The 21,458-nt window shown below is 47.8% G+C and overlaps 1 protein-coding gene across 1 annotated transcript in view; it reads left to right on the top strand.

Annotated features, from left to right (window-relative positions):
• The window catches only part of PPP2R5A (protein phosphatase 2, regulatory subunit B', alpha), a 41,297-nt gene extending 23,092 nt beyond the window's left edge, over positions 1-18,205 (top strand). The window contains exons 4-13 of the mRNA XM_010150965.1: positions 5,318-5,410; positions 7,087-7,217; positions 7,411-7,470; positions 8,662-8,770; positions 11,026-11,079; positions 14,693-14,743; positions 15,633-15,752; positions 15,834-15,961; positions 17,614-17,715; positions 18,073-18,205. Coding sequence (XP_010149267.1) covers positions 5,318-5,410; positions 7,087-7,217; positions 7,411-7,470; positions 8,662-8,770; positions 11,026-11,079; positions 14,693-14,743; positions 15,633-15,752; positions 15,834-15,961; positions 17,614-17,715; positions 18,073-18,205 — 981 coding nt within the window. The remainder of the gene's footprint in view (positions 1-5,317; positions 5,411-7,086; positions 7,218-7,410; positions 7,471-8,661; positions 8,771-11,025; positions 11,080-14,692; positions 14,744-15,632; positions 15,753-15,833; positions 15,962-17,613; positions 17,716-18,072) is intronic.
• The last annotated feature ends 3,253 nt before the right edge of the window (positions 18,206-21,458 follow it).

Below are 21,458 nucleotides of genomic sequence, written 5' to 3'. Positions count from 1 at the left end.
AAGAAATAGATCTCTCCTCGTTCTTCCCACTCTTCCCTCCCTTCGTGCAAAACCTTTACAATATAGGCGTTGTTGTTTGGTGACAGTTGGTTAGTTATTCTATTGTTGCACTCCTGTGCCAATCTCGTGATTTTTTTTTTTTACAGCATTGCTGTATCAATCACATGATTGACTTGCAATACTGCTAATTCTTTTGTTTGTTTTCAACTCACTGTTACAGGTTAAACAAACCTAAATTGCTTGTAATCGTCCCAGTTCATAGCCTGGGTAGTTCAGGCAAGTAGTATTGGTTCAAGTCATGTAGCAACTCTGAGCACTGGGTAGGAGATGAATAGCTGCCCCACATCTGCCTCCCATTCTCTCCCCTCAGGAGAGTTAAAATGCTACTCTGTGCCTACAGTATTACAGTTCTAACCTATCAACAAATGCTCTTATTTAAAAACTGGACTCTAATATTGGCTGTAAAAAGTATGTCTTAGGGGTAGTATTTGAGACTTAAACCATGTAAGAAGCAGGTTATCACAAAAACAGGTCTGCAGGTTAAAGGCTGTGATAATTACCTTATGTGGCTGGGAGAAATAGCTGTAACTGAACTAGAGGAGAGGCTTGACTTTGTAGTGGTGGGAGGGTGCAAGGGCTGTGCAGATGTTTCTTCTATGCCGTAGCGGCGTCATCTGACTTCAAAATGCCCCTGTCTCTCAGGAGAGAAATCCGTAAACATTAGCTCAGTTTACTTTAGGCCATAAGTAAACTGTAGCTCTTCTTACAGGAAAAAAGAGTTCCAGTTTCTCTCAGCCAAAGCCTAAAGCACAAGTGAACTGGTCACAGAAACCAGAAGAGGTTCGTAGCCCATGGCAGTATTTGAAATCACATTTTTAGCTTTTTTCTTTGCCTTTTGCCAAATGAGTTTTGGCAAGGCTGTCTGATCACCGATTGTGGATTCCCTTCTGCATCCATTGTTCATCCTGTCCTTGGAGTAGATCGCTCATTGTGGTACAGTGGAAACAGTTTGTGTTTTCCTCTTTCTTTTACAGTTTACATGCTACTGGGTGGTAGAATCTGGAGTTTGATAACTTGCTAATTGCCCTCCAGGAGCATGGAGCTGCTGGAAGTGTCAAAGTTTGTGTATGGAGGAAGGGGGTGGGCACACCCATTCCACCCTCCCCCTAGCAAACCCCATTACTACTTACAGTGTAGTCTGAAGAACTGCTTGTGGGGGCGTGGATGTTTGGCTGGCTGTGCCTTGGGATTGCTCACTTACAGACAAATTGACCATTCTGTCCTGATCTGGCAGTCAGGTAGCCAGTTTTCTGGAAGGAAAAAGGAAATTAGAATCTCTTCCCTGCTTGAATCTGTTGGCATTTCTATATAAAGTGACATGATGGGTAACAGCTTGGTAAGTTACCAGTGTGCGTAGTCACAACAGGTGACCCTGGGCCTTCAGTAAAAGGCGTGTCACTTGAAACTCGATGGTTTGTAACGGCCAAACTGGGTTGAACTGGTTGGCATTAAAGCCACTGTGTATTCTGAAGCTTGGAGTTGCAGAGTTGCTGGAATTGGTACCTTAAAGCAGTAATACTCTAGTGGTCTCCACAAGAAAGAAGATTGGATCAGCAGCGTAATAGGAGTTACACTTCATAGCTCTCTGACCCAAGCAGACCTGCTTTGAGAACCAAAATTACCATATCTAGCCGTTATCCCCTGATTTAGTATTTCCAGTGGTAATGCTTCAGTTAAACTCAAGCAAGTTGAGCTTACCTGTCTCTTTCTGCCAGGAGCAGCCGATATCTGGGGCAATTCATCCTTGTGGTTGTGCCATTAAGTTTTCAGATGTTGGCATACAGGAGAGGGAGAGGCTGACTATCCCCAAATGGCCATTGCAGCTTGCTTCCTGAAATGGCTCGGATGAAGCTCCATGGATTTCTGAAGTCATTCAATGTGTTTTACCTCTGTCTTCTAGAACCGGTGGCACTAATTATCAGGAAGCTAGACAATTCTGTAAGCATCAGAACTGCATAAATGCTCCTTCAGTGCACAGAAATTCAATACAGCTCAAACTGGATTTTTGAGCACGAAATTTTCTTTCCCTGAATGCTTTTAAGAGCAGCAGCAACAGTCGTGGCTCTGGAGTTAGATGTGTTCATATGAGGCGTTCAGGTGGTTACCGATGCATGCTCTCCCGGGACGAGAAATGAGACTGGCAACTGATAAACTTGTCACGGTGTATTGAGAATCAATATTTTGACTTGTTCTGTTTTATAGATAATTTTTTAGGTGATACACCTTTTTATCCTAATTGACATTTAAAGTGGATCTTGGACAGCCTGTACCAAGATGTTACAGCATTGTTTTAAATTCGTTCTTCTGCTTGCTGTTTATCGCAATCCCCCTATGTCTTTATGGAAAGAAGCTGTAATTGTCCTTCCTCCCCCTGTCCTCTAGGAAAAACAAAACATGCCAATTCAGCCTTCACTTGTGAAGGATGCTCTATCCCATGATAATTCTAGTGGGTTCTTCTCTGTATCCTCTCAGGTTTGAATAAATTTCCTTGAGCATGTGCATCTCTATCTGTACTATCAATATCTTCCTGGAATATCCCAGGATTTCATCTGTCACTTCCATGGCTGCATTGTTTAGATGGTTAACCCTTTCTCAGCCTAAAGGCTTGCAAATGCTTAGAGTTTTTCTTGCATCCCTGACTTCACAGGATGAAACTCAAATATTTGCAGTCATTATTCCAGGCCTTCAGGGTCAGCTTGTCTCTTCTGATAACATGACATACTTTTTCCTTTTCCTGGTGGTAGATTCCAATATTTTCATCTAAAGCAGTTATCATGCATGACTAGTCTTTGTTGTGGTCACTGACAGAAATATTAAATATAGGAATTTATTACAGAAATACTTAATTCCAGAATTAATCCCTGTGAGGCTGCACTGATAACCTCCCTCCAGCCATCTGTTTCACATTTCAATACAAACCACTAATGTGTTTATCTAGTTTCCAGCTTGAAGATCAGTAGTATCACAGACTGATTTGGGTCAGAAGGGACCTTACAGACCATGTTGTTCCAACCCCCCTGCCATGGGCAGGGACACCTTCCACTAGACCAGGTTGCTCAAAGCCTCATCCAGCCTGGCCTTGAACACTTCCAGGGATGGGGCATCCACAGCTTCTCTGGGCAACCTGTTCCAGTGCCTCACCACCCTTGTCATAACATGGCTCTTCCTTTATGTCTAGTCTGAATCAGCCCTCTTGTAGTTTAAAACCATTACTCCTTGTGCTATCACAACAGGCCCTGCTAAAAAGTCTGTCTTATAAGCCACCTGGAAGATCTTCTCCAGGCTGAACAAGCCCAACTCTCTCAGCCTGTCCCCATAGCAGAGGTGCTCCAGCCCTCTGAGCATCTGCGTGGCCTCCTCTGGACTCGCTCCAACCAGTCTATATCCTTCTGATGTTGGGGGCTCCACAGCTGGATGCAGCACTCCAGGTGGGGTCTCACCAGAGCAGAGGGGCAGAATCCCCTCCCTCGACCTGCTGGCCACACTTCTCTGGATACAGCCCAGGATACGGTTGGCCTTCTGGGCTGCCAGCGCACACTGCTGGCTCATGTTCAGCTTTTCACCCACCAGTACCCCCAAGTCCTTCTCAGAGCTGCTCTTAATCCATTCTCCACCCAGCCTGTACTTGTGCTTGGGATTGCCCTGACCCAGGTGCAGGACCTTGCACTTGGCCTTGTTGAACGCCATGCGGTTCACATGGCCCCACTTCCCAAGCCTGTCCAGGTCCCTCTGGATGGCATCCTTTCCCTCAGGCATGTCATCAGCACCACACAGCTTGGTGTCATCAGCAAACTTGCTGAGGGTGCACTTGATCCCACGATGTCACTGATGAAGGGGTAAAACTGCTGTGGTTGATCTCCAAGGCAGAAGATGGACTGTGGTAATACTTAAAATCATACTATTGGATTGTCTATTACCAGGCTCTTAAAAATACTGTCTGATGTCATCTATTGTGCAGCTGTGTGCTACTGTGTGTGTGCGCAAGAAGTCAAATGGGGGCTGTACAGGGAAGCTTGGATGTTATACAGTTCTGTTACATGGAATCTGTATACACTTAAACGGCTGATACGAATAAGCCCTTGTTAGTCTGTCGGAGGGGAAGAGGGAGTGAGGGGGAACTCGTGTTCCTGAGCTTCTGCTTTGCAGATACAGCACACCCTCCTTGAGGCTGTGTGTAACAGTCATCTCAGATCTTCCAGGTAAAGAGCACTTATTGTCAGGCACTTATCTCCAGAGCTTCATAATTGTGGATTACCTGGGTGTTGGCGCTCAGTTTAATAAGTACTTGTGGTGGTGGTAGTTGAATTGCTTGCCTGTGCGCCTGACCACAGCTCTGCGTGGGTTTCCTTTACAAGGGCAGGGAGTGATGTCTCTACATACCTGAATTGCACTGTAGTAGGGTTACTGATGCGTTGTTCTTAACTCCACATTGGTTAAACATAAGCAGCCCTGAATGTGTCAGTGTAAGACGTCTTTCCTCTCAGGTCTGGCTTAGATGCCTCGTGTGTTATAAATCTGCCCTTGTTGTGGAAGTAGTGTCTTGGACTTCCGATGGACCCAAAATATGGGACTCGTTCTCCAGCTTCTTTGTGCCTCTCTGCTACCTCCAGCCCTCGCTAGCTCTGTCTCCTGTCTGATTTTCCATCTGTGGGTATGGTGGGGTCATGGTGAATGGGACTTGAACTCAACAGAAATACCATGCTACAAAACAGAAGGGATGTTACAGGACCCTCTGTGGATTTCCCTTTGGTTTGCCTTGAGTGTCCAAAGTATAGAAACCTCCTGCTAAGCCAAATTCTTAAGTTTCTGTGTATTCATTCAACTTTTTAATGTCGTCTTGTTTTTGGAGTTTGCAGCTGAAACTTAGTATCAGAAACACCTTCATCACTATGTGCCTCTAGAGCACTGAATGTTACCCTCAGTGTCGATAAGTGTTTAGGAACTTCTACGTAACAAGTTCTTTGTATAGTAGGAAATGTGAATATGTGATACATGGTTTTTGTCCAATAGCGATATTTTCAATAGATTATTTATTAAGGTTTGACTCTTCTGGGAATTAGTGTTCTTGATGCTTACTGTAACTCTTTCCATAAATTCGGGTAGAGGCTGTGATTAAGCAGCCATGTGTTAGGGTTTGGTTCCCTTTCGTACCTCCAGAGCATGTGAAGAGTCCTGCTGACTTGGTGGTGGTGGCGGGGCTGAGATCTGTGCTGCGGTGTGGTTCCTGACTTTGACGTTTTCTTTGCCGTGTTTGTAGCTGGTGTATGAATTTTTCCTGAGGTTTCTGGAGAGCCCGGATTTTCAGCCTAGCATTGCTAAGCGATACATTGACCAGAAGTTTGTACAGCAGGTAAGGAGAGAACTTTCTCACCCTCAGATTTGAAGGTCTCCCCTCAAGCTTATCAGATGACTGTACAGCTATGGAATCATAAATTGTTTAGGTTGGAAAAGACCTTAAAGGATCATCAAGTCCAGCCATAAAGCTAACACTGCCAAGTCCAGCCCTAATCCACGTGCCCAAGCACCACATCCACCCATCTTCAATACCTCCGGGGATGGAGAACGTAAAGCTTTCATGCTGACACAGGGTGAGATTTTAGTTGTCCCAACAGTGGCTTCTGCCAAACACTAAATAACTAGCGCATCGTACTGCAGGGGCTAGATTAAATCGGTGACTCCACAAACACTTCACTTCCAGGTATCAACTTGGTGCTTTGTGGTGCACGGTATTGGCTTTCATCATTTGTAACTCGCTTCCAGTCAAACCAACAGTGTGCTAATTACATTTTTTGAGTGCTTTTACATTTGTTTCCTAGACTTAGCATGGGAAAACATAGAGCAAACGTTTCCTGTAGAAAGTTCATGTACTTGCTGTGCACGCATGTGTTCCAGCATCTGAAGTTGTGACTCGGTAGTGTCATTCTCTTTGCTATCATGTCTTAACCACAGAAGGAGAAGCAGTGCCTCACTCTACAAAGTAACTACGAGCAAGAAAGCGAAGGGACGCTTCATATTAAATAACTTCTGAAGGAATTAGGCTGCAGAATACCCTACCAGCCTTTGTGCAAGGGTAGCTGAGTAGGGGTGTGTCACCATGCCACAACACGGGTTCGTTAAGGAGAAGCTTGGTGTCCGAGGAGCGAGCACTGGCAGGCCATCGCACTGCAGCAAAGGAAAAACCTGGGTGGACTGTTTCCCTCCCCTTCTTCAGCCACTGCATTCAATTTCCACTTGTGTGGTTGGACTGTGCTTGTTTATAGGGGGTTCCTTCTTTAGTTGATCTGCCTTTCACACAAAATCTAGGCCTAAAGCTGCTGCTGAACTATTGGCTGTGGGCATCCAATTTACTAATTGACTCGTGGCTCTCATGAGCCCTATCCTAGAGTTTCAGTTCCTGACACTTCACTTGATTTTCCTCTAGAGGTCTTTTCCATATCCTTGGGAGACTTCCTACAAGCAAGAAACGTGTGGAAGGTCTTGCTGGCTTATTGCAGCAATTAGGCTGCGTTAGTAGAGAATCACGTGTGTTATTTTGTGACCCCCTTCATATTAAATCGTTAATTGTGAAATTTCTTGTATGGGGATGCTTTTGCTTAACCACGACACGAGTAGCTTTTTGAGATGAGCAGTACAGGATTTTAATGAAGAAATTGTACATATCTGACACAGATTTGATTCATTCTGGTTCCTTAGAGCCCAAGTGTAAACCACTTACCTGAGGTTGGATAATCTCATTCCTACAATTTCATTTTTATCTTGATAGTGTAATAGCTGTTGGAGTAGCTTTGTCTGCTGTGTACAGACTTCTGAAGGGAATGAAGCTGCTGGGTTTGGGGGTGTTTTACATCAGCTTTAAAAAAAATTCATTTTGAAAACACACTATTGACATCCAATCAGAAGTTTCAGTTAAACTGATTGTAACTTTTCGAATGTGAACTTGTAAATTAAAGATAAAACTCAAGTTGGTTGTAACATAACACAATTTAAGTCTTTCAAAAGTAATACCTTTCCATTTAATTTCTGAAGCTGTTGGAGCTCTTTGATAGTGAAGACCCACGAGAACGTGATTTCCTAAAGACAGTTCTTCATCGAATTTATGGAAAATTCCTCGGTTTAAGAGCATTCATCAGGAAACAGATTAACAACATTTTCCTCAGGTAGGGCTGTGTGTGTGACTAGGTTTAGGAATACCTTATTGTGCCTTTGTGGTCCGTGTCTGCAGTGATTTAGTCTTGAAACAAGACCTGGTTTGGTCTGTGGTGTGGCTTTCCAATATGTGAAGCTTATCAAAGGTTAGTTCTCTGGAACCTGATCCTCTGTTTTGAATTTTGATGGCTGTCTCTGTAACAGGTTTATATACGAAACAGAGCACTTCAATGGTGTTGCTGAACTTCTTGAGATATTAGGAAGGTAAGTTTGACCTGACACAAATACAAAATGTTACCGTGGGTGTTTGCTTCAGCTTTCTTGCTTTGGGAAGGAGGCGGGAGGGGAGAGCATTGTGACAGTAACACGTGCTGAAGTGCAGTCTCTGATACAAGCTAATGCTGCCTGGGTTACCACACAAGTGTCGAACTGGGATACAGAGCGTAAATTATTCTTTTCCAGTGCAAGTTTCAAAGATGACTGGTGAAATATTTCTCAAGGGTCCTTGTTTGTCAGGGATATCTACTTTTGCTTATCTTATCTCTGACAGATGACTTGCTCTTTGATTCAGAAAACGAATGTTAACTTCTGCCCTCATGATGAATGAAATGCTTTCATCTTCAGCAGGCTGGCTTTCTTTAAACTCTGCACAGGAAAGCTGTGCAAGTGCTCGGGTCTTCTGCCCGCCTTGGGTTTTGGCGTTAGCTCACTGATTTCCTTTTTAACTTTGAGGTTCTTTGTGGCAGTATTTTACTGTTTTCCCAGAACTGTCACAGTAGAAAAATCCACTAATATTACTGGTCTAACTGAAAAGCTAAAGCTTGTGAAACTATTGTGGAACAAATGTTCACGAAAGCCGAGTGAAAGGGACATCGTTATTTTCTCAGATTTATCCAAACTAGGCGGTGGAGGTGTGACCTGACCCCTTCCTGAAGGGCTCTCATTTGAACTAGGGTTTATCAACTCTAAACCCAAGACTATCGAATCAACGAGACCACTTTCTAACCCCTTTGGGAGGGAAAGGTGGTTCGACCGCCTCCGCGTTGCACTTGGGCCGTTAACGCAGTCCAACGCGTGTGCTGTCCACTGTGTTCCTCTGCAAGCTGCTAACGGTGGTGGGCGAAACGGGTCGGCTCCTTGATGTCCCAGCTTCGCGGTGAGACTGCGGGTCCTACTGTAGAGGACTTGGAGGTCACACAAATACTTCAGGTCATGTGATGAGTAGTGCTGACGTGCACCGTGCGGTTCTCTGTTATGCCAACCAGTGTCGAAGCTGGCGTGACACCAGCCCGTTAGAGGGTGTCCGCATGTAGAGCCGCGTTACGGCTTCAGGACTGCCAGGTTTAGAAACTGAATCAGAAATGGGAGTGTCGCTTGAAATGTACAGAAATTGTTGACTTGCTAGGAAAAAATATTTTTTTAATAAAAATAAATCCTGCTTGTTCATGTTTTCAGTATTATCAATGGTTTTGCACTGCCACTGAAAGCGGAACACAAACAGTTCCTTATGAAAGTTCTGATTCCCATGCATACTGCAAAGGGATTAGCTTTGTTTCATGCACAGGTAAGCTTTTGCCAATTTTTTTAAGAGCGGTGGGGGTTTTTGTGTTTGCATTTGAGGCTAATGACACTTAAAGCAGTGTATGCTGTAGCATCAGTATTGCAACATATTTGCCAATTTAGTTGCTGCTTTTCAAAGACCTTACGGATGGTAGGTCGAAGTGTTAATTTTGAGATGTATTTAGCATATATTAAAAGGGAAAGCATGCAGCAGCAAGTCAGTTGTCAGCTGGAGTGGGAATCCTTGTTGCTTGCTGCTCTTGTCACACTTGAAGCTTCCTTTAATCCCAGAACCTCGCGTGTTACCGCTTCATTTACATAACTGAAATGCAGTGTACGAAGGAACCTTGAGTATGGCCAGGTACTTACTTCAGAAGTGCTTTTTTAGCTCTAAAACCACACCAATGATGGGAAGGTGGGGGGAAATGTTGGATGTAAATGGCAGGAGCGTATAGCAGCTCTCTGCATCAGCTCCAGATTACGTAGATCCGCGACATGCTGTCGGAATGCTGCGGTTCTTCGTTTGACTGCCGTTCTTACAGTTGGCACAGACGTTCAGCGCTTTGAGGAATAATGTAGATCCTTTCCAGACATGAAAACATTGATGCAAACTTGCAAGCAATTCTGCTGTGGCTGATTAAAAACTTGCTTTGTTAACTTAGCTCGCTACTCCAGCTACTTGCAGACTAAAGATAGGAGGAAATGAGCTCCTAATTAAAGTGAAATCATTATGACTGTGTAGTCTACAGACAGGATTAAGTCAAGAGCCCAGCTAATTCCAAATTCTCATATAAAGTTTTAATTAAATCAATTGTCTCTGGTTTATTGCCTTGCAATAGACTGCTCCATGGAACGAGTCGGTGATATGAAAGGGAGCAACCGCTTGCCAAAGGTGTTCTCACTGGCAGATCAGCACGGCAAGCTATCCTTTTTCCTAGGATACGCTAGATCTGGTTCATTGGTACTGGAAAGGGCCCTGCTAATTCAGCAGTGCTGTGTACCTGAGAGTAGCCTCTGGTTTGCTGACCAGGCTATTCATCTGCATCCCCCTAAGCCCCCAGTGCCACCTGTGGTTTCAGCACTCTGTTTCTGGTTCCACGTTATTCTGGAGGTGTAAACCAGCACAAAAGCAGCTTAGCAATCGGGAGCAGCCTGGTTGCGTTGTGGCTAGAGCACGAGTTGAGCCTGCCCTTCAAAGTTAAACGCTTAAAGCTCAATTAAGTTGGATTCTGTGCCTTTGAACAATAAAGCGTTATGGTACAATATATAGAATGGGATTTTGAGATGAGGGTGTGGTAGTTGTTATTTTTTTGGATCTACACATATAGATCCTTAGCTGAAGGTTAAAAGATGTAAATTAGACCTGTTGTTATGCCCCTGCTTTGAGAAGCCAGACGAAATAAAAAAGGCAGTGCTTGAATTCAAGCATTCTGAGAAGTGAAATGAACATGTAACACACATAAATAACTCTTGTCTTTTGTTACACTGTGAGATGAAAAATACTGTAACTTAAAATCAGCCTTAATGGAATCTTAAGGACTGGGATTACTTTAGTAATAGAATCGCTGTATGGCTTCCGTACTGGGCAGGGGTATGGCTGTTCTGTTACTTAACTATGTGCAAACTGAACAGTCAGTCATGTATATAATACCAAACCTCAGCCTGAGAAGCCCCCTTGACAGAAACTGCCCGAGCCTGGGAGAGCATGCTGGTGGCTTCCCCAGCTTCACGCACTCTTCCGCAGGCACTTGTTGTTGGCCGCTGCTGGGGACAGGACGCTCAGCGGGACAGATGCTGCCTGATCTCCTGTGGCCATGCAGCACATTAGAACTCACCTGTAACCCTGTCACTGAAGGCTGTGCTCAGTCAGCCCTCTCAGTGCTCCTCCTTTGACCAAAAGTATCGCCCCTCTCCCCTAGCGTAGATGTTGGGAGATGATACCTTTGCCATCTTAATACAGGAACTGATGCTGGATGTGGGATCTGAGTTAGGGAAAAGTCTGTAAAGCGTAAAAGCAGTTTCCTTCTAGGATGAAACAACACGAAGATTCTGGGTGTGCAGGAAGCTTGTGTAAGACAGCTGGCCTGTTGATCTCGCTGCTTCAACTGCTGTTCAGTTTGGAAGAACTTAAGTGGCTGCGTAGGGCTGGTTCAGGTTGCACCCTCCCCCGATCCCAAGTGCTTCCGTTGTCAGTTGTGATATTTAGTTACGCTGCAATGTGTCTGTTTAAACTAAATAATGGTGTGACTTGCATTCTAGCTCGCCTATTGTGTTGTACAGTTCCTGGAAAAGGATACAACCTTAACGGAGCCCGTAAGTGTTTCTCTGTTGAATGTTTTCCTGGTTTTTAATTTCAACTCAAATTTTGGGGTAACTTGTTAGCAGAGATAGCACTGCCATGCAGTTCTGTCTTGGTTAATGACCCGGAGGTGGGTTTTGGAGGGCGGGGGAGGGAAGAAATAGCTTAAAATGTATTAGAGTTGTTGAGAGAATGCTGGGTTTGGGCACACCATTTCTTCAGCTGTGGCCAGGACGGAGCACAGACTTACACAAAAGTTTGAACCGCTGAAATCATGCAAATTGCCTCATATGGGAGAGCAGCTACTCCCTCCTGGAAAGGACTAAAATGTCAGTGGGTTAGGTGCTGGTGGCTTGTGCCTAGCAGCTGCGTGAAGCTGAAATATTTTAGGGAATAAACAGTCCCAGAATAAAAGTTAGAAAGGGTGACAAGACTCTGGGTAGAGAGAAGGAGCTCTGAAACCCCAAATGGCACGTTTGTTGTCTCTTCAGTTACGGGGGTGCCTCGCTGCAGTTACCGTACAGGTGCTTTAGGCGCCGGTGGCTGCTGCCAGACTGACTCCCCCCAACACGTACTGACAGCCGGGTTTGCAGCGCCTCATGCGAGGCCTTTGGCAGTGCCCGTCAGGAAGGATGCTGGCTCAGGGCAGCACGGCAGCTCCTCGGGACACAGGCTGATGTCACAGCTAGAACACAAACTGGGCTTAGTCGGACAATCGGAAGCCTTTCCGTTAGGGGCGTGTGATATTTAAATACTTTATCCCTTTTTGTGACAGAAAAATGAGGAGCTTGTGCCAAATCTGAATTTTCCTATAAGGAAAAAGGATAAACAGCTTTGTGGAAACAATGTCTATCTTCACCGGTCTTTCAGCAGAAGCTTGTTTTCTGGGCAGCCAGCCAAATGCCGGTGTTCCTCATCCAGAGACAGGTTACGCTGTAGGTGGTGGAAGGTGGTCGACCTGACCGTCAATCAACTTGTCTGCTTGAGGTGTCATTCTTCCCCTCTGCTGCAGTGGTGCTGGCTACGCTGGCCATGAGCTTATTGTGGTGGATAGGGTGAGGAGAAAGGAGCTGTGAAAACATTATTCCTTAAGCCAGGCGATGGAAAAACCCAGGCATTTTGACAGTTAAGGTTGACACGGGAGTTTAAAACGTGTAGCACAACACACAAACCTGCGAGGCTGAGTGCAGTGACAACATGACAGAGTCAGAGCTCCCTGACAGGAACCTACGGAAGTGTAACGTGGGCTCCAAGCCCCAGCTGGGAAGTGAAGGCAGCAGGACTTCTGAAGCAGGAGTGCCGCGGTGCCGTGCTGGGGCTTTAGCCGGGCTGTGGTAGGTACAGGTCCCCACAAAGATGCTTTCAGACAGGAGGAGACACAACTCCCTGCAGAGTCGTTGCCTCCGCTTGCTTGGGTCACTGCTCTGAGTGTTGGAGAGCTGGCTTTACAAGGGAGTACAAGTAAGATGGTAGGAAGTGAGGCTTTAAGAAACTTTCCAAAATGCTTGGGAAGTGAGCATTGACATTTGGTGCAGCTGGGATAGCATTTGGAGGTGGTTTTGGCTGTCAGTCAGTCAGAACTCCATCAGAAGGCTGTCTGCACGGGTACCTTACTGTTGTTTTTCTGGCAGGAATTGTCACTTGGGATCGATCTAGGGGACGCTCAATCCGAGCTCTTGGAACTGTGGTAATCTGCCTTGGGTCAGTCCTGATGCTGACGGAGCTGACGAGGAGTTTGTTCCCTAACCCCGCTAGGCGCAGTGGCCTTTGCACCAGAGAGATGGGGCTAAGCGTGCAGCCCATGTACCCACGGGAAGCTCCCTAGCAGGTGTCTCCTGTCTGAGCCACTTTGTGGGAATCTTGTAGCTCACCACAAATGTGCACGTATGGCCTTTTTCACATGGAAGCATGGAAAAGCTGGAAACTGGTGTTTTCTCTGAGGAGCAAGGGGACAGGGGTGGTGGTGAGGCCTGCGCTGCTGTGCTGGCTTTACGCTTGGAATGTATTGTTTCTTTATAGAGTTGAGAACGTGGATCTCGGTAGCGAAGTATCTTCGACACCCGTAGGGGTGGTGGAAGCTGGGCTCTGCCAGCTCACTCGGTTGTAGGGCCGCGAACTCGTGCTCGGATTAAGGGGCGCAGTAGGTTCCCACCGCTGCTCTGGCAAATGCGCTCGTCTGAAACCCTTTGGCTTGCTCGTGTTGTGCTGGGGGAAGGGAAGGTGTGGGCCGAAGGAGCTGTGGTACCTGGGAATGTTTGGGTGTGTTCTTTAAAAACCCAGAATCTCAGGAGTATGGAACAGAATCATTCAGTGAGGAGCTAATGAACAGAAAAGGGCCCTGGGTGTGAAGAGCGTTTTTACTCAGACTGAGTTATGAGTCTGGAGAAACAAACGTGACTGATGCGAGTGACTCCCTGTGAGTGGAGAAGCGAGGGAGCGAAGGACTACCAGACAGGGAACTGCAGTGAAACGGGGCCGTTTGGAGAGGGGGCTCCTCGGTGGGCCCAGCAGCGGGGCTGTCGCCTGGATGGGTGAGCCATCCGGCTCCATCCGCAGGTGCCAGGGCCTGTATGGCAGAGGCCAGCGCTCCTGTGGTGTCCACATTTGCTTGGCATCAGTGGAAGCGACGTTCAGTGTCATAGTACCAGGATACACTAGTATCCTGGGATAAAGACTTGTGGGCACATCATCATGTTAATTTTTTCCCTGAAAAGTCGCTTTTGATAATGCGCGTAGCTGGGAGCAAAACTGCCAGCTGGGAAGCTGGGGGAGATCAACACAGCAAAAGCCAAACGGGGAAGGTGTTCAAATGGTGGAGTAAGTTGTACCGTTGGCTACGATCAGCGAGGTGCTGCTGTCATAAAAGCAGAGGTCTGTTCCTCAGAACTCAAGTTCCTTAGGGTCTGAGAATGCTGCTGCTCCCGAGACATTGCAGCCTCCTTTAGCCAGGGCTGATGTTGTCATTCAGGTGCCATGTCAGGTGTTTGTCTCGAGGAAGCAGGCCGTGTGCTCCCACCTGCCTCCTCCGGGTTGTGCTTCAGAACAGATTTCCCCGAAGGCTTGTTTTCCAGTTGTAAGAGTTTCCAGTGTAGATATGGGAATGCACGTTTCTCTGTAAATGCATGTACCTTTGTTAGTTTCCAGTCTTTAACGTGTCAAGCTGTAGGAATAAAAGGCAGCGGCGGAGGCCACGGCTGCCCTGTACAGCCCCGTTTACGCAGCTGGCATGTACCGCTCGCTCTTGGGCTTCGCGCCTCAATGCCAGGACAGCTGGTGCCCAAGGTGTGGATAAGTAGAAGACAAAATATCTTGGGAATCAGTTACAGGGGAGTTACCAAAGCATCACGAGATGAAGCTGTTGTCAGCATCCTGTCAGTCTGCGTACGTGCTGGGGTGGGACAGGAGCGTGATAATCAGGGACTTGTGACGTGATAAGGGTCTAAGTTATTCTGATAGCCTGAATGAGGCAAAGGAGACAGTGCTTATTGTCAGTGGAGCTACACTCAGCTGTACCTGGTTTTCATGGAAGCTCTGGATAAGGAAAAGGAAAAGCAAACTAGTACTTAATGTTATCAAATGTGTAATAGAAACACGTTCTGCTCTAACTTGTCTGTATTTTTAATCTAGGTAATCAGAGGACTGCTCAAATTCTGGCCAAAAACTTGCAGTCAGAAAGAGGTTGGTTTTGTCTCTTGTTCGTGTTGCGTGGCAGGATCATGTCCCTTCCCTCGGCTCTGCTTCTCCAGAGCTTGGCTCTCAGGGCTTCGGGAGGCGCCCGCCTCTGTCCGCACCTCAGTGCCACTGTGGTGTACGTCTGGCCTTGCTGGGGGTTACCGTTTTAAAGGCATGTGAAGAGCCGAGTTCTGATCGAGAGGTTGTACAGAGAAACTGTTTTCTGGGGTGGGAAGTATTTGGGTAGATAGGGGTGGGCTGGAGGTAGTTGCCTGCAGTGTGACGCAGGTGTAGTGCTTGAGACGGCCAGCAGGAGCCTGGTAAAGCAGAAAAGTAACTCTAAATGGTCTTGAAATCCATTTTTTTTCTGGTTTCTTCTATGTAGTTAAAATGAGTTTAAAAATCAGGAGTTGGGTTTATGCCATGTGATGTGCCCCCGCCAGCTCTCGAAAAGCGGGGTCCCTTAACACGGTCCCCATCTGTGTGAGTGGTGTTAAATGTTCCTGTGCCACCCACCTAGGGTTCTGCCGGCTGTAACTTAGAACGGGAATCGGCTGTTCGTCACCCCGAAAGCTGCTGTGGAGGTCTGGGATAATGGTAATCTCTGCAGCCCTGATTGAAGAAATAAAATGCTCCAGGGTTTTTTTTATGTGTAGGAAACCATATTCTGGAGCAGCAGTTCAGGGAAGTGCTTGGAGCAAGCGCCCAGGGGCAGAAACCCAGGAGGAGCTGTAAGGTGGTAGCTGAGAGCAATGACTGACTGCTTCCAGGTGGCAAAAAGGGTTGTAATTGTGTGGCAGGATTCCTGACTGACGTGCCAGCTGCAGTTAGTTTGTGGTTGCAGTGGTGATACAAAATTCCTGTGCTTTCTGATCTATTTCTTTTACATGAACAGGTAATGTTTTTAGGTGAAATTGAGGAAATCTTAGATGTAATAGAACCGACGCAATTCAAAAAAGTAGAAGAGCCTTTATTTAAGCAAATATCCAAGTGCGTGTCCAGTTCACATTTTCAGGTAAGGAAAAGTCTCAAAAAACCCCCAACCCCTTGTAGTGATTTCTCTCGTGACTGTTGACCCTGTAACTTTGTGTTTCAGGTTGCAGAAAGAGCTCTGTACTTCTGGAATAACGAATATATTCTTAGCCTGATCGAGGAGAACATTGATAAGATTCTACCGATTATGTTTGGCAGCCTATACAAGATCTCCAAAGAACACTGGAATCCGTAGGTCATGTTTAACTTTCTCTGTAGCTTACTCATGGTGCTCTCCGCTGTTTCAGGTCTGGGTCGTAAGCTCGTAAACGTGACTCCGTTTTCCCCTCAGTCGGATGAAATCAGTGCAGTTCAGGGTGCCGAGAGGGATGCGACTCGGCTCTGTTACGCTTTCGCTGTTCTGCACTGCTATGGCAGAGACCTGGAGTCTGGAAAAGAATGAGGGAATTTGAACAGTTGTCCTTGACCGTGTGTTAAAAATCTAAATTAATCCTCTTTAGACCAGAACAGTTCCCAAGGGATGCCTCCGCTGCATTTGTAGCTGTTGCTGCCCAGGAGGTGATAAGGGGGAAGCCGGTATTGGAGAAGAGCAGTGCCTACTGCTGAAGGATGGCAGGAGTGAGAAATGGGTGACGCCTTCGTTTTGTAGTCAGTGCCCCAGGTCAGACGTGTGTGAGCAGCAGCAGTTATGCTTAACAGTGAGGCCGGCTTGCATCCAGGTTGATGTGCAGGATGTGAGGCTTGTAGGGACAGAGGTCAGGGCTGGCAGGGGCCTCTGGCAGCTCCAGAGAGAGTCAGTGTCCCGTGCGAAGCCCTTAGAGGCTCTGAAACGAGTCTGAATTTATCCGGATGGCGTGTCCAGTTGAAAACATCTCAGCTGAGAATGAGTAGTTGTAAGCTTTTGGAGAACTAGTTCTTGGGACATTAGCAGTACCTGGGGCCTCAGCAGATTTGAAGGGTGTCCCTTTCCCTTGCTGCAGATGGAAGTTGCCCTTTGTGAAGGAAGCAAAAGGCACAGGATAACTATACCTTGAGCAGGAGGAAGTTTGGGGAAAGAAAGTGTAACCCTTTGGTTTCAGTCTGGTTTGAGGGCAGAGAAAGGCGCTTATGTTGGCGTAGCTGTGCGATACAGACCTAACTCCTCCCTCAAAACCAAGCTTTTCCCCTCAGAAAGGCAAAACCCCAAATAAGAAGCGTTTTCCTTCACACCACGTGAAAGGTGGTGTTCAGAAAAAGACGTGCAGGCAGGCTGCGGGCGAGCATTGGGCCTCCGAGAATAGCTGGGAGCCTTCCTATGCCCCAGGGGGCAGTGGGCCGAAGAGGCAACCCTGGTCCTTTGGTGCCTTCCTTAGCTTGCTCCTTCACTCGGCTCCACCTGGCAGCCTGCCTGCAGCCGGGGGCAGTCAGCGCTCCCCTCCTGCCAGGGGGCAGACGGGGATGAGGGCTTGCCCCCTTCTGAGCAGTATTAAACCCTGCACCTCTGGGGCCTCTGCTGCACTCTTGCCCACTGCTGAAGCTCTTGGCCGGGAGTCTCGTGTTTCTAGGCTCTCATCTTTCACTACTGTAATTTTATGAACTTGCTGTTCAACCCGGTTTATTAAAGGCTAAGGTAACGGACGGGCTTTGCAGCACAGCCACCGTACTAACAACGCTATCCTGTGCGATTACAGGAGGCAGGAATTTAACCCTAAAATAGCCATTTTGAAAAATAAACATGCATTTTTATTAACGTACAGACATAGTAAAGGATTTTTTCGGACACTCACTGACCTTACAGAAGTAGCTGAAGAAGCTCAGAGTTCAGCGAAGAAATGGAGCGCTTGTCTGCTGAAGTTCATTCTGTGCTGAGCAGTTCTCATGGGCGTGTTCCTTCTGTCCCCCAGAACGATCGTGGCGCTGGTGTACAACGTGCTGAAAACACTGATGGAGATGAACGGGAAGCTTTTCGACGAACTTACCAGCTCGTACAAGGCGGAAAGGCAAAGGTACCTGTTCTCTTCCGCAGGCTGTGCAGGGGTGCTGCTCACCGAGCGTGGAGCACCCGCGGGAGGGTGTCGGTGCTGTGGTGGGAGCTGAAGCCCATGGAGGTGCCAGGGAGGCCCCAGCCCCCCATCCTGCCCTGCTAAGGCTCCAGTCAGTAGTTGTGCCTTTCTCCTCCAAAGATGCCTAGTCCTTTAATTCACTGGCATGCAACAGCCCCCCCAGAGCTGCACCTGTCTGGGTACAGGCATGCTGCGGAGCTTTGTTGGAGCCAAGCTAGCCTTGCTGCTGCTGTCAGGGGACTGTGTCTCCAGGTTGCGCTTAAACCGCATCTGAAACTGATACTTGGCTCTTTCCTGCAGAGAGAAGAAGAAGGAGCTGGAACGTGAGGAGCTGTGGAGGAAGTTGGAGGAGCTGCAGCTGAAGAAGGCGATGGCGGAGAAGCAGCACAGCACCCACAGCGTGCTGAACGCGCACAACGCAAGTGCCAAATGAGAGACGAGCGCTGCACCTCGGCAGCCGTACTTTTTGTACCCTTTTGAATACAGACGGATTTGCAAGAGCAGCCTCATCGGAACGATGAACAGCCACTTTTTTTCCCTCTGGCAAATGTAAAGGTTTGAATTTAAGTACAGCAGTTAAGTGATGTCATTACCACAGCATATTGTAAATTTGTCTAATTACCGATATACTGTCACTTCCAATGTTTCATAGAACTGAATTATCATCCTTAATGAGTGAAATAATTACGGGAGTGGTGAGAATTATGACTTGAATTTTTGATTGTGTTGCACATAGGTGGTGTAGTTCGCTATGTACATCCTTCTTGTTTCGTATGTGCTCTTCACATCGCTGCGTACTTGGTTAAGGCGGCAGAAAAGGCTTCTAGTTGCGCTGTAGTTTCTCAAATAAAACCAGGGTACGTTACCAGCAACTTGGGATATTCGGCGTGTGCCCCTTGCAGCACGGGAAGGAACTTGGGTATGGTGCTGTCCTCGAACTCCTGACTGCATTCAGACTTGATCTCTAAAATGCTCGGGTTATGGGGAGGTGAAGCAGGGGGGGTCAGCTGGAACAGGTCGGGGTGGTGTGTGGGCCTGACCTGCTGCTTGGCGAGTGCTGCTGCCTCCTGGGCCTGGGCTGTGCAGGGATTTCCTCCTGCTGCAGCTGAGGATGGAGCTTCCTCTGGAGAGCCCATCAGGGGTACTCCCCATCCGCCTGGGACTCCCGGCAGAGTAGCGCAGGGCTCTGAGACTGCCTTGGCCCTTCCTGCTGTAGTCTGAGCATCCCCTGGACTGAAGAATGAGACCAAAACTGGGCTGATGATGACTGTTGTAGTAAGGAGGGAAGGATGTCAACAAACTGTTCCTTGTTTTATTTGTAGAAAGTGCAGTCTGTTTGTAGAGGTGGAAGGCTGACAGCAGAAGTCTTGTCTGTTCACTTGATCGAGTATTTGTCACATCTTCTATCAGCGTACCATTCCAATCTCTTCAACTGCAGTCGTGTGGAAAACTTTTGTAATGAGAGATCTTTTGGGGAACTGAGCAGCATTCAATAAAGTCTTTATGTTTGTATTTAGTGCTGCATATCCCATCTTTCTGTTTATGAAGACCGGGAGAAGTAGCAGGGCTTGTGCAGCCCACCTTGTACCTGCCTGGGTTTCCAAGTGGCCAAAGTGCGGGTGGGGGTGGGGTGGGCTGCTGGGCCCTCAGTGGTGGTGAGAGGGGTGGAGGGTTTCCGGGGGGAAAGTCACTGACTGCTCCTTCGCTTTTGCCTCTGCGCAGTCGTTTCACAGAGGAAACAGCAATAGTGCTGCCTGAAGGGACTGACGCTTCTCCCTAGCTCCCTCTGATCACATCCCACAAGCTGCTGCTCCCTCTGCCAGCTTCAGGTGAGCAGACTGCATGATCAGCTGGCCAGAGTTGGTTCTGCCAGGGCAGGGGCTGCCCAAAGTTTGGGGTGAAAAAATCCTTTTAAGTTCTTGTGATGCTGCTTAAAATCCAGAAGGTAAACACCCTGCAAGGGTGTGCCCTGCCTGTTCAGGAGGGAGATAGCTGCCAGGAGGTCACCTCAGTTTAGTGCTCAGTGCCCTTCTGCCGCTGAATAAAGCCCCCCAGTTAAGATACAAAAACGTTTTAACTGGTCCTGCAGTCTTCAAGGAGACAAATCCAGACAGAACAAATTAGACAAGCATTGGGCAATCTCTCACCTTGCAGCAATACAAAGAACAGATTACAGGGGTCTGTAACTGTTGGGACTTGTTCAAAAACTTACAACTGTGGAGAGCAAGCAATACAACGCAGCAGCTGTAAGAGGCCAGTGAGGGTGTAGCTGTCCAACACTTGCTGCTAGCATCACCCCTCCAAGCAGGTACATAACACCGAGGTTTCCTGCCTGGAATCAGGTGGCCAGCTCTAGTAACAATGCTTCCTTATAAACCAAAAGCCCTTGCTGCAGCTTATCTGGGGCTAAGCTGCCTTCCAACTGCCTTCTCTGCCCTCACCAGCCACAGGAACAAAAAAGCTGTGGGTGCTTGGGTACCTGATCACACTGCTGCTTCTGGCCATCCCTGTGAAATCCAGGAGGGAGCTGCTGCACTGCCCTTTGTTCAAGGAACACTGGGCTGGTTCTCTGAGAGCGAGGAGCTGGGAAAGTTGTCTCTGCCTTACCTGTAGAACGGCCCCTCAGCGGTGTGTTTAGGAGAGCAGAGGGCAGCCAGGGCAATGCTTTCCTATCTGCATGGGCTGTTACATAGCAAAATCAACATGTTAATTTTTCTGATGTGGATGGTTTCAGTGTGGGCTTTTCATTAGTTTTTTCCCCCCTGCCCTGAGTTTCCAGCCCATTCCCCCCCCAACCAGCACCTAGGGCTGAAGTAGCACTGAGGCAGTTTGCTTCAGTGCCCAGGTTCTGCTGCTCCCTGGGTTTACCTGCCCTCCCGCACAGTGCCAGCTCTACATCCCAGGCAGCCCCGCACCCGCCCTGCTGGCCTAGCCCCACGGCTGCGGGGCGCAGAAGGTCAGGGCTTGGTGCCTGCAGCCAAGCGCTTCCTTCCCAGAAACGTGGGCTCATTGGCTCGGACTGTACCGCTCAAGCACCAATGCAGGACCTGGGGAAGAGGCCAGAGCAGGAACTGCGAGTGATCCCCCCTCCTCCTGCCTTGACACAGGAAAACCCGTATGTAAGCTGCCCCCGTGCCTGCAGCCCATGCTGCTGGTTGGTTGTCTTACTTCAGTTGCTCCCCTGTTGAAGGCTGTGTTTGGCCAGTGCACTGCCCTGATTTGCTCTGGAAAGCAGCTGAAAGTAGTAAGTTTTGTTCCAAAATGCTGCCTTAGAAGGCAAAAGCAAGCATGAGGGTACTTACTGCCTCACTAATACTTCAGTAGTAGAGGACAGAAGCAGCAAAACATCACACTCCTTCCCTTGCCCCAACGCCGTCAGAGCAAACACAGGGTGTTGTACAGCTGCCCTGCAGCCTCCACAACGCTGAGTGAGGCTTCTGGGCTACTAAGGGACTTGTAAGGAAGAAAAGGACAGCAGCACAGTTAGTGAGCCTGCATCCTCCATACGGCAGGGAATCGCCCCGAGATGCCAGGCCCGTGAAAGACCATTTGTTTGCCACTTTATTAACAAAGACTGGGGGAAAGAGGGAAGAGCAACAGCCTGGGAGAGATTTTGGGGTCTACCTTCAGCTCAGCTGCCCAGGCAGCGAGTTGCTGGCATTTACTTTGAGTGGGATTGACCAGGG

The sequence above is a fragment of the Eurypyga helias genome, unplaced genomic scaffold (assembly GCF_000690775.1).
Source record: "Eurypyga helias isolate BGI_N326 unplaced genomic scaffold, ASM69077v1 scaffold8834, whole genome shotgun sequence".
Classification (NCBI taxonomy): Eukaryota; Metazoa; Chordata; class Aves; order Eurypygiformes; family Eurypygidae; genus Eurypyga; species Eurypyga helias.
Note: the sequence above shows the minus strand (reverse complement) of the source record. Positions and strands in the feature narration are given on the sequence as shown.